Below are 13,159 nucleotides of genomic sequence, written 5' to 3' on the forward strand. Positions count from 1 at the left end.
TCTCTGTATTATATATATATATATATATATATATATATATATATATATATATATAGCGCTCTATCAAGCGATGGAGCATCTTCTTCTCTCTTCTCGTCAGTAATAATAATATTAAATAGCATTACTATCGAATAATAATAATAATAATAATTAGTAATGATAGAAGTTAATTATAAAAAGGAAGAATGTTGGTAATAATAACGATAAAAACAATAATGTAGAATGCATTTTAGTAATAGTTCATAATAAAAAGAATTGATGCTAATAAATAATAGTTATAATAATTGATAATAGTATAGGAGTGAATAGTAATAATAGTGAATAGTAATAAGAAAAATAAACAACAATAATGGTACTGGCGAATAACAACATATAATAATATTATTACTAATAATAACGAATAACAACATAAAATATAATAATATTATTAAGAAGAATGGTACCGGTGAATAACATCATATAATATAATAATATTAATAACTAAATATAATAGCAATAACATCATATAATGTAATAATAAGAATAAGAATAGTACCGGTGAATAACATCATAAAATATAATAATATTATTAACAGAATGGTACCGGTGAAAAACATATTAATACAACACTATTAATAACCAAATATAATAACAATGAATAACAACATATAATATAATAGTATTATTAAGAAGAAGGAGCGCAGTTAAAATAAACTACGGTGCGACAGAGACGTCGCTGATAGAATGCAGCAAACGAAAAGAAAGAAAGAGCGGCATCGCCACTGCTACGCCAAGGCAGTTAGTTCATAGCAGCAGCAGCAGCAGCGGCACATAAAGCAGTAGCAGAAGCTGATGCTGCTACTGTTGCTGCTGCTGCTGTTGCTGCTGCTGCTGGCGCTCAGAAGGCTTCCGCTCGTGGTGAGAGCCGCTCTCTTTGCATTTGCATGCAAAGGCGCAGGCAAGCCGGTGATTATAGTAAGAATGGAATGAATTATATATATATACATATATATACATATTCATATATATATATATAATATATATATATATACATACATATGTAAAATTACATTTTGCGGTACCTAGGAACAACGAGGGGGCGCTAAAGATGAACGACTGTCCCCTACTGCTGCTTCGGAGACTCACATGGAGCAAACGAGAAGCTGTTGTGTATCCTCTAAACGAAGAAATACAGCATGAAGCACTTCTCTATTTAAATGCATGCAGAACAGCATTTGGGGCTCGCTTGTTCCCTGCTGCATGCAGCAGGACCCCAACAGCCGCCTTGTGAGTGATACAGATAATAGGCCTTGCAGCAGCACTAGAAACGCGTGCTGCTACAGAGGCTAGAGCTGATGCAGCCCACACAGCAAGAGTTGCTGCGGCTGCTGCACATCAGACGAAAAGAAATGAAGCAGGTGCTGCAGCAGAAACCGCTGCAGCACCTGCAGCTAAAAAAAAAAGAAACTGCTGCGTTTGCCGCAGCGAACATAGCAGAAGCTGCTGCAGCTGCTGCAGCTCAAATAGAAGAAGCTGCTGCAGCACAAGCAGCAGGAGCGGCTCCAGCTGTGATCTGGAGCAGGCGCTGCTGCAGTCGCTGTAGACCCATTCCTCCTCCTTCAAAAGCAGAGGTAATTTTGTATCCTCCCAAACAAAACCCACAAATTAAAACTTAAATTAAAACTTACAATGAGCGATGCGGCTTAAGCCTTCAAGCCCCTGGTCCCTCTCTTCTGCAGAAGCAGCATATGAACGCTTGCGCCTGTCTCCTCCCTCACCTCAGCCTCTGTCTCTTCTTCGGTTTCCTTCGTGCTTGCCCTTGTGTGGATGCTTTTGTTTATAGCTCAAAAGGCAGCAGTATCTCTGCTTGTTTGAAGCCTTGTTGAGCTGCAGAGACACCTGGATACAGCGCGAGGGTTCTGTGCTCTGCTGCAGCTGCAGCAGCCCAGCAGGCCTTTAAGAGAGCGAGCATCTCTTGCGTTTTGGTCAGAGAGAAAAGCGTCGAACCGCTGCCTGCTGATCTTCCGAAACGTGAGAAGAAAGCCCAATTGATGTGCCCTTCATTGCTGCTGCTGTAGCGACTAAGTCCCCCAAGCTTGTCTGCATCTTCGCAGCAGCTTCATTCGCGTTAAATTGTCTGAGTAGAGCTTCGAAATGTTTGTTTCGTTCAGAAAGACCCGGGTGCTGAGCCTCCCAGTCCTCATCCTCTTGCTGCTGCTGCTGCAAATACAGCAGGCCCGGTGATGATGCTGCTCTCTTCGCGATATTAGCGCTCAACCCCATGTCTTCTTCTACACCCTCAAGCATCTGCCACTGCAGCCAGAGCATCTCTGCTCCTCCTAAGAGGTTCTCGGCTACTGTTGCTGCATGTCTTGCAGTAATTACGAGATCCATCGAATGCATAGGCCCCTTGCTGTTCTCTTGCTGCGAAACAGAAGCACTGAATGCCTGATTGAATGCAGATTTTACTTTTCTTTCAATTCGCTCCAGCGCATCCTGAAGCTGTTTGCGAAGACCGACGCATTTTATTCTTCTTTCTTTACGCCCTGGGTATATCTGGTGCTGCTCTGGCTGCTGTTCTATTTCCAATTCAGAAGAAGCGGAAGTCTTCCTAGCCTGCAATCTTTTCTGAACATCTACTGTTCTTCTTGTTGCTGCTGCTGCATCTTGGCATGCCCTTTGTGCTAGTCTCCTCATAACGCGCTGCACCCCATCGTCTTCTGCTGTTTCTCCTCCCCATGCAGCACCGGGGAGAGAACTCATTCGAGCAGCAACATCGTCAAGGAGTTCTTTCAGTACCTTTCCTGCTTCGTGTGCTCGCTGGACAGCAGGCTGTGCAGCTATAACGCTATCTCTTTTATGCATTTCTTCCACTGCATCATGCAAACGCTGCAGCAGACGATGCCCTCTTTTCAGCTCTTCTTCTATTTTCTCTATAGCAGCAAGAACGGCAGGGTCTACGGGAACGTGAGATAACTGTCTTCTCTTCTCAGCCACACACATAGCATGTCTTCCCTCTAGAAGATCTCGTTGTTCTCTATATAAACAATTCGCGCCTCTTAGGAGATGCAGCATAGCAACTGCACTTGCTGTTGAAGAGAGATACAAGATAGAACGCTGCCCTGTCTCTATAGAATCCCGTGCTCCTTCAACAAAAGAGAAGTCCGCTTCAGCAGCAAACAACAACTGCTTCTCCTCCAATGTTGTGAAGGGAGGTAATTCTTGTAGCTGCTGCTCTACTTGCTCTACCTTGCGAGAGTACACTGTTTGAAAAAAACTTGCAGTCCCCAAGAAAGAAGCCAACGATGATGAGACACCCGCATCAATCTTCTCAATGATTTCGACTTCTCTCATGCACGTTACACTAGTTGGTTGTATATTCTTTGTTTTTCCTGCTATAGACAAGCCATGCCGACGAACTTCTTCATGCAGCCGGGACAGAGCAGCAACTCCCCTCTCTATCGCCTCCTTCATTATACTCATAGGAGGATCAACAGGAGGGGTCTCAGAAGCAGAAGAATCTTCTTCCCACTGTTCCTGAGGTTCCTGCAGTTGCTGTTGTTCTTCTTGTTCTTGCTGCTGCTGCAGCACCTGCTGCTGCTGCTGCGCCTTCTGTATACTCCTGCGAAGGTCTTGCAATGCAGAATAGGCTTCCCCGCTCTCCACACGATCCGACAAATCAGTCGCCATCGGCAATAACCATTCAAGTTCATCTAGTTGCTGCCGCAGCAGCATTTCCTGCTGCAGCTCATCCAGCTTCTGCAGCAGCTTCTGCCGTTCAGGATCTTCCTCCTCATCCTGTTGCTGTCCGTGCTGCTGCTCCTGCTGCTGTTCTCCCTGCTGCTGCTGACTGGGGCCGTCTTCCTTTGAAGCTGGCGCCCCACCAGCCTTATGAGATCTCTTTGAAGCCAACCTCAAGCAAGCAAGAAAAAGCAGAATAGAAGCAATAACAGCAAGAGAAGATATTGCTTTGTGTTTATTTCCCGCCTTGCTATTTTGCTGCGGGGCCGGTGTGTTAGCTGCTGCATTAGGTTTAACAGGTTCAGAATTATAGATTTCTTCTGGAGAAGTATAATGGAGAGAGGAGTGGAGAGTTGAGTCTGCAGTACCTACTAAGAGAGACGGGGCATTGCTAGTTAACGCAGGGTCAAACGTTGCTGTATTTTTATTGCGATGGGCCTCCTCCAGGGATTGAGCACTCCATTGCTCTTTAGCTGCAGCAACAACCTCTAAAGAACCCCCTTCTTCCATATCTCCCACCGTACGTAGTGAAGCTGTGCTGCTGACGTGTGCATCTTCAACCCGAAGAGGCGCCAGCACACACACAGTGAATAACACTGGGGAAAACAAGAGGCGCATGCTTGGGGTGCTTAGTCCTTCGAACCGTTTAGTAGATACGCATGACAGGGTGTACAGACACTGAAAGATATGCAATATGCTGCTGCCTCCGTGGTGACTACAGGGGGCCCCTGAACTTCGAAGACAATTGCTGATGCAGGTAAAACAAGAGCCCCGTACAAGCAGGTGAGCAGGGGAAGCAAATAAATCAGCAAATACCAAACAATCTAGCTACGCAAATGGGTGAGAACTACCTGAGGAGGTGCGAGAAAAAATCAGCGGAGAGGGGATAACGAAAGAGAGAACCCCGTGTGAGAGAAGCAAAAAAAAAGCTTTGTAACAGCCACCAAACCAAGTAAACATCGTTTAACCATCTTCTTTGGATATATATTTCTCTACAAATCAATTTTTTTGCTTTTCTTTCATAGTATGCATGCTCCCCGCATGCTGAAGGCGTAGTGCGTCCGCCTTTGAATTGTGTCTCTGCAGGCGGCGATCGGCAGCTTAATGCAGAGGCTGTTCTTCGTGCTGTCTTGCCCTTAGAAAACCTTTATTTTATTGTTCCTTTGCTGAACATTTATGCGATATAATTTAAAATTTAAACGTATTAATCCTACTCTGCAGTTCAGAAGAACATGAAGGGTTCCCGATGGGTTGGTTGGGGGGCAGGAAATAAAACAGAGGCCTTCTTTAGCAGAGATAGATCAGTAGCGGTAGAGATGCTGCAATTTTTACATTGATTCTCTTATTACTTTGTTTATTTTGGGGGGAAAAAGAAGTTTCCCCATGGAAGGGCTTAGAAGGCATTTTGAGTTGCATTGTTCTCCTGAGAAGAACAAACTCTTAACAGCGGCCTCTACGACACACTGGGATGCTTTCGCGGCCCTCGAATGAAAAGGGAGAACTTCAACGAAGTTGTTTTTGGTGTACGTTTATTGGATGCATTGGAATAATGCTGTTCAACTCGTAAACACCTCATTGGCGTTGCAGTAAACGCTTTCTACTCACACGAGAGGCTTCGATCGTTGCCGAGTAGAGACGTAAAAAACTCAAAAGAATTGAGAAAATAGGCATTTAGAAATCCACTGACATATCCTTAAGTTTCTTAGAGTCTTCTGAATGACGGCTAAGCCCCCGGGCTTAGTGTGGAGTGTCTCCAGTTGTTGCTGCGCGCCTCCTTCCTTGTAGCAGAGTTTGTACGCCCGAGTGCAGATTGGCTCCTGAGAAAGCAGGATATATTCCATAATCTTCTGCAATGTTAGAGAATGCATCAAAAAGAAAGGGGCATGGGTAATACTGCATGTGGGGCTACCTCATAGCACGGGGAGTTGCACTTCATGCAGGGCCAGCTCCTTCGCGTATAATCTACAGCCCTTGAGATGCTGTACTTAGAACGTATAAGGATTAGAGGGAAATCCAACAGCGTTTCGGGTAGTCTTATATTATTTTACTATGCTGCAGCTCACGAGGTTCCTCTGTTAAGATCGAAGACTCTCGCTCTATTTCTACGGTTCTTACTGCAAGGGACCCCGCATGTCTGTTCATTCACACTCCCTTTTCGTGCATGCACTACCACTGTAAACAACTGATAGACATTTACTTGGCCCTCACGAACAAGGGTCTGCACAAGTTGAAATTCACGTAGAGTTTCGCAGATACTTTTGCCCCCTTCCCCTCACTCGCTCAATAGCACAAACAAAGGCTCTCGTTTGTCTGGGTGCCCAACTAGGGATGACTGCATGGAGGAAACAGCACTGGAAGCTTTTTCAAGATGTATCCCCCTTGCGCGGTTTGCAGTGCCTGCGTATTAGTGAATCCACAAACGGCATCAGGCAGGAAGAAGTAATTGCTGAACGTCGTTCGTTGTCGTTCCTTGCCAACGCCCTTGGGTTTTGTTCATTCTTTCCTAAGTTGCTGAGCGCTGTGTAGGGAAGGCGGCAGGTGGGGATGGGGGGGCTGACTTTAAATAAGCCGGTACGAGTTGTTTGGTCAGAGAAGAATATTTTGATGTGGAACAAGGGATCCAGGTTCTCGAGTAATACAATGCAGAGTGAGTACGTACAGCTACTCTGCACAAAGAAGGAAAGCTAGCAACTAGCGAACTGCACTTTTTGGTGTAGTTTTCTAATTGTAGAGTTGCAGAATACTGCAAGACTGAGCAGCTGATGAGTTCAATTTGATTGCCTACCTCCCAGTAGCTGGTTCTCCGCACGTTGTGTGGAGGCTGCAGTGTTTCTCTAATAGCTTTGTTTGTGCGCAGTAAATAATCCACCATCTTTCCCGTTCTGTTGGGTGCGCTACAACTCAAGCATCTCGCAGAGCCCATGGCGTATCATAGGTGCGCAGGGTGCCATAACAAAGCCACTTCTTACCCTCACTTTCACTGTATATTCATGTTTTGCGCCCCCCCACTCGCACAAATGTTAGACTCCTTGATACGCGTATCAAGACAGGTCAGTTAGGGCCGTTAGAGGCAGCATTTCACAACGCCGTTACTTGAAAGTGCATCGGAATAACGCAGAAAACAGCTACCACAGCTTGCCTTTTTCTGGGTACATATACATCCTTCGGACCTACATCTTGGCATTTGCTAGCCCGTTCCCCTCCTTTTCAGCAAAGGCGGTGGGAATAGCATTTCTTCTCGTGATTCGATGTACTCCATTATCTTGTTGAAGCCAACACTTCCATTCCCTAGCCACCCCTCTGCGGTCAAGCCAGTTAGTTACGAACAGCCTCTCACCAATGGATAGGCTTGCGATGAACAATTGATGCTGAAGTTATGAGCCCAGTGTTGAGTTTCTGTTCTCGAAGGGCTGATATATCTCGACGTAGCACTCTAACGATATATTCCCGTGCTTATTTTTTCTGAATTCTGCCACGGCTTGTTTGCTCCCTTATCAACGTCAATTTTAGCCTACTTGTTAGGGCATCTCAGGAGCTTTTCATATTCCATATATGCTCCGGAAATCCGGTGCCCTCCTTTGGATATATATACCATTGTCAGTTTAAGATGAAAGCGAAGCATTCTGGAGGATAGAATGTAGCTGCGATGCTCTTCAGTGCACGGCTTAGCGATGTGCTTCTCCGCATTGCATATCCCAAGTATAATATTACAGTCAAAGGTGAGTGAAATGGGATTTCCCCTAAACGTTTTGTATTTGATTCATTTAGGTTTCAATTTGATGTCCTTTGTTAGCACACTGAGTTCGTCGAAGAGTCCCTAGCAAAGAGGCAATGGAGTGGGGAGCTGCGAGCTATGGAGTTTAACTGTTGAGGCGGGAAATTCCTGAACCAGTCATTGGATAACAATTCAATGTGTTAGTTGCATCTATTTCGAAATAAGTTTCTCACTTTAGAGAAGTCTAGACGTAGCCGCATTTGCCTCCACCCCTGGATGCTGCCTATCGATAAAGGGGCGCTGCGCCGAGCGCGATGCCGCTAGTAGATTATCTTTTCTCCAGGTTATTTCAGCGTTCTACTCCCATCTAAATAGATATATATGTTGGTTATTTTCTTTCTAGTTAGGTAAAACCTGGTGGGGGAATTGTCTCACGGTGAGACTGCGAAGATCCATGCTGGGAAAGGGGGGTTCTCATCGTTGCATCGCGAGCTCCCCTCCCCTTTCTTTGCATTTACAGTGTTATTCCCATGTTTAGTAGACTTCTTGAATCGATGAAGCACAACAGGATGCACCTGTGCCAAGTACAATGTCTGGGAGCAATGGCTCTCCTCTTGGTTGAGGTAAAGGCTACCATGCTCCCTTTCGATGGCTGGGGAGATAAGGAGGCAGAGTCTTTAGGGGGTATCAGTGGCTCTGAAGGCCAGTGGACTGCGGGTTCTTATATGGACGGCTCCATCAACGAGGCAGCATTGTCTTCTGAGCCTACATTGACGAACAGTTTGCCTTCCCTCTTGGCTGGTCCTGCGTATTCCAGTCTGGACTCAACAAGCCACTTTATCTCTCCAGAGGAACTTTCGCAAAGCGATCAACCTAAGGCCAATGAAGCCGTAGCACCCTCACCTCCGCCGCAGAAGAACAAAGAGGGCCGAAGAGTGCTGTCTTCCTCCACTTTCATTGCTGCAATCCTCCTTTCGTTCGCATGTTTGGGGCTGCTCACAGCCAGCACCCTCGCGGTGCACGGCCTTCCAAGACTGGAAGAGTTATATTCCAGCCAAAAGAAGGAGCAGCAGGAGCAGCAGGACCAGCAGGAGCAGACGCAGCAGGACCAGCGGACTCAAAAGCAGCACCAGCAACAACCACCGCAGCAGGAAGACGAGAGAACGGCTGAAGAAAAACTGCTTTGGAAGAGGTTAGATGAGATGCAGCAATTGAGTGCACTGTTGACCGTTCTGACCGATATTTTAGGGATTGTCGATGAGGATACGCATGCTGCCTTTAACGACGTTCGCAATTGTATAGAAAATGCCAAACAAGTGCAGCAGAAGATCCTGGAGGGTTCGCTGGAAACGTGGGAGTCTCCAGAGAGTGTAATGAAAAGCGTTGTAGACAGCGGTGCCTCCGCGCTGTCTCGATTGTGTGAAGCGGCCCGAAGACAAGGGCTGTGGCTTGCGCATCAAGTGAAGAATATTGAACCTCCATCTATTCTTTCTTTTATGGCACTAGATGCTGTGTCTCGTGTGAATTCAAAAGCTGCAAATGCTCTGCACAACTATCTGGGGAGTCAGGTATTCTCCTATAAATCGTCAATGAAACAAGCTGCCAAGGCCAAAGCAGAACTGAAGCTGCTCCCGGCATTGACCAACATGGGGGGCAGTGAGATAATGGCTGCAATTGCAGCGAATGCCGAGTTCCTCAAAATGGCGTTTGAAGTTGCACGAGCAGGGAGACGCTCTACCGTTGAGTTGGCAGATGCTGCGACACTCTGGTTGGTGTCTCACTCCGTGCGACAGCAGGTATGCATGTACAGGGAATGTCGAGACCTTCTGAAGGAACAAAAAGTCCTGTGTAGATTAGAAAGACAGCGACAGGAGTCTCTTCCCCAAGGAGACATAGCAACTCTAGAGACACTCGACTTGATAGACAAGGAACTGAAGAGAGGAGAACAGTTGTTGAAGGCGCACCGCGAGGAAATCGAGCAACTACACAAGAAAAAGGATATCACTTCTGCGGAAGTTGCTAAAGAGCAGGCCAAAGAAGTGGGAGAGGAGCTGAAGGCGTTGCTGGCAACGGTCGCGTCGCACATGGGTTCAATCCCCAGTATCGCAACGGATGCATGTGAGAATCCAGAGGTGCGGAGGCTAATGGAAGCAGTGGCCACAAGGGCTAGCAAGGATGCTGGAGCTGCCGCTAAGAAAACGAAAGATATCCTAAGCATGTTTCAATCTAGGGCGATTCCCACACAGTCTTTGATGGAGATAGAGCGGATGGCGGACCATCAAGAGCCTGTACAGGATCGACTAACGAACCCCTCAATCTTACAAGAGCTGGAGAAATCGCTGGAAGCGGCTAGAGATAGGGCACGATTGGCCTACAACGATGCTCTCGCTGCATCGGCAAGGACCAAACAATACACCGGCGGCGATTTTAACCGTATGAAGAAATTAGTGAATGATGCACAGAAAGCTGCTATGGAGGCTGAACGCATTTTGGGGGATGCGGAGACTCTGTGGTTTCAGTGGCAGCTTGTGGAGTCTATGGAACTTGACGTGCAGGTAAGCGCCAGAATGTCACAGAGAGCAGCAGCAGCAGCAGAGCGGAACCAGCAGCAGCAGGAAGGGGATTCCGAAGTGTCTTTCGCTAGAAAAAAGCAGTTTGAATCCCTGCTGAAGCAAGTGAATGCCCTGACGAGCGCGGTTCGCGCCCAGTCAGACGTGAAGGCCCTAGCATCCACAGCAGCAGCGCTGAAGGGAGCAGCCATGCAATTGGTTGTAATGGTTCAGGATGGCCACCACAGCCGAATCGGAATGTTTTCTCCGTGAACAAGATATCAGACAGAAAACTCTCATCCTGTAGGTTGGGTCAGTCTGCGGTTTGCGTCGTCAAATTGGCGCTGCGTATCTCTGCCAGACTTCACCTGGAATCGCAGGTCGAGAAAGTACAAAAGGACCGACAAGGACAATTACAGGGAGGGGCAAAGGCGACAAAGAATGGCAAATTATGTGCCTTATTCAAGGACGTCCTTGGACATACGGTTTTAGAAGTAGTGCGCACTCAACCGGTGTCCCAACGTGAAACAAAGTGCACTATTCCAGCAATATAGAAAAGGAGGCGGCATTTTAACTGCGCCCTGTATCTGCATGTCATTAACCAGGTCTGTGGGAAGAAAGGAGAAGGCGGCCTCAAGTGCAGCCGCCAGTTTTTTTTTGCGCGCGGGATGTCCTTAGGAGACCCCAAGCTGGCTTATCTTCCGGCAGGGAGGTGATAGATATTCTTTATTGAATGTTTTATGTGGCGGAGGTCTTTCTGAATTTAGGGGGGATGTCCGGGATCTCGCTGCGCTCGCCTTTTGGAAGAGCGTCCACCAGTACGGAGAGTGGGATGCTCCCCATTTTGTTTGATGTTTTTCAGTGTGGAGCCTTTGCTTAGCAGGGCTGTCTTTTGAGCAAAATGTCTCATTGTAAGTGACTGGCCTAGGATGTCTTTGGAGGCACTGTATGAGGGTCGGATGTTCACCGGCTTGTTCGCAGTGCATAAAAGCAGAGACCGGGGGCCCTCTTGTATGTTTATGTGCACAAAAAAATGTGCGCGCATGTGCCTGCACTTTTATGTGCATGGTCGGGCATGAATCACAGTAGTGATCTAGAAATGCCAGCTCACCCGTTGAGCAAGTGCGACAAGCGCATTCTTCAAATGGTGTATGAGGCGTTTGTGGTCACTATGCCGTCTCCAGCTGCATCAGTAGCTCATCATAATTACAGCGTGCTAGTAACACTCATTTTCATGAAAAATGCGGCAGCTGTCCGCTACACAGGCATAAAAAGTTTCCCTGTGTGCTGTGGGGTCTGAAGGCCCCTCTGGTGGAGCATTGGGATGCTCCACCAGAAAGTGTGGAGGCTGGTGCTGAGTAGGTATCGCATAGGCTAGTGTTTTTGGGAGTTGACTGGAATTGTTAACGAGGAGTGTAGAATGAAATGTGAATTGCTAAGGGTGGCAGTTTGGCAGAGTGCCTCAAAACTGCATGAGCAGTGCAGTAACAGTTAGTGCACGATGGCGTATGTCCCTATGCCCCTGCTTGCCCTTATCACAGCGGAAGTCATATATAACGGGCGAATTCGGACGAAAATTCAGCTCCGACAACTGTACCATCTCAGGGTGTTCGTTTTTTTTTCAACTTTCCGAGAAAATGAAATTAGTTTCTGGTACAAACAGAGTATGTTCTAGACGACTATCAAACACCCCTTTTTCTCATTTTGAGGGTTACGAGGTGCGCGTGACAAGCAACTGGGAAAACCATTTCTCGCCACTCGTATTAGTTACTTTCGGTCGTTGGACCGGAAGCCAAACATAGACCTGCGGCTATCTTGAAAGTTTCGGTTAAGGTCTGCCCAACACTCCACGATTTCCAGAAAACGTTTTCGACGATGCAGCAACTTAGCGGGCGAAAAATAACTATGTACTGAATATCCCACTCTGTTACTGTTCGAGAGCGTGCTGCTTGGAGAAGGACCAGCCCCTGACTGGCGTAAAGGTTTCGTCAGACCTGCTATCTATTGCTGTTTCTCCGAGTAATGTTGTCTAACTGCGAACGCTCTTTTGCTCTGTTAAGCTTAAGGCGTAAACATTATCGGAAGAAACCTGTGACAAACGTTCCCCCCAGCAGCCACTCCCTGTTCTTGGGGAAAGCATCTCCTTTTTCAGGGTTCCCCAGGACCACTGGCATTGTTCAAAGATGATTACCAACTTCTAGTTGGTGGATCCATTTCATCTTTATTTCGCAACAATAGTATTGAAAACACTAACCTAGATCCCGCGAATATATTGCGGAGGTTTTGAAGCAGTCTCGCGTGTGGCTACGGTGATCCCGAGAGAAAGCCTTGCAGACACCGCTACACCGCAGGTTTATGCATGTTACTCTGCTACGAACAAGGCAAACATGGGGTTTCGGCAAGTTCTGGCCATTCGGAAATGCGCGGCAGGGAGAAAGTGCTCACATTACAAGCGGAGTGAGCAGCTTGAGCTGGTGCGGAAGGCTGCTAGCTTCAGTAGTAAAGCATCCAGCTGGGAGGGAGTGGATTGTGAATGGACAAATACTAACGTAGAAGGCGCAAGCGAGCAGTTATAAAATGACAATACTTTGGAGGCATAAAGCTTATACCAATGCGGCTACGAAGTGTGCAACTAACTGTGAAGCACGAAAAACGAGAAGTGGAGCGATAAAAGACCCTACGGGAAATTTTGCCAGTCAGGAGCAAGTAGAACAACTTGATAGGGACAAAGCTTAGACCGGGCCTTAGCAGCAACGTAGAATGACAGGCATTACAAGGAGGCCAGCCATCAGTACAGGGATTTCCCAGGAGAAAGGAGATTGCGCATCTCTTTGGTCCTACCATGGAGGGGTAATCGACGTTTTCTTTCTCATGGGAGGCTGGAGAGCAACGTTAGCAGAATCCAGCAATCCATTCCGCCGAAGGAGTGACCACCGTACCTCGTACCAGGCATCTCCATGAGGGTGCGAGTGATGGATTAGGTAAATGGGGGTATCTTGAGTACAGAGATCAAAGTACACCCAGAAGTAACAATCTTCAGCCAAATCCCTCATCAAGAGACAAAATTTTCCCTGTCTTGATCTGGACGCCAACATCAGGCATGCACCCATAACACCTTGTGTAGCATTGCCTTTCTGAAGCTAGTACAAGCATATTTACTTGATTGCTGTGGCGA

The 13,159-nt window shown here is 46.9% G+C and overlaps 2 protein-coding genes across 2 annotated transcripts; one reads left to right on the forward strand and one right to left on the reverse strand.

Annotated features, from left to right (window-relative positions):
- Positions 1-1,965: 1,965 nt before the first annotated feature.
- EAH_00012540 (hypothetical protein, conserved) lies at positions 1,966-4,109 on the reverse strand (the record flags this gene model as incomplete). Its single annotated transcript, XM_013394618.1, has 2 exons — positions 1,966-3,892; positions 4,108-4,109. Coding segments are annotated over 2 exons (1,929 nt in total).
- A 3,856-nt stretch (positions 4,110-7,965) lies between these two features.
- EAH_00012550 (hypothetical protein, conserved) lies at positions 7,966-10,257 on the forward strand (the record flags this gene model as incomplete). Its single annotated transcript, XM_013394619.1, has 1 exon — positions 7,966-10,257. One exon carries the CDS (start codon positions 7,966-7,968, stop codon positions 10,255-10,257), a length of 2,292 nt encoding a protein of 763 aa, XP_013250073.1.
- Between the last annotated feature and the right edge of the window lie 2,902 nt (positions 10,258-13,159).

The sequence above is a fragment of the Eimeria acervulina genome, genomic scaffold (assembly GCF_000499425.1).
Source record: "Eimeria acervulina Houghton genomic scaffold, Eah_scaff70, whole genome shotgun sequence".
Classification (NCBI taxonomy): Eukaryota; Apicomplexa; class Conoidasida; order Eucoccidiorida; family Eimeriidae; genus Eimeria; species Eimeria acervulina.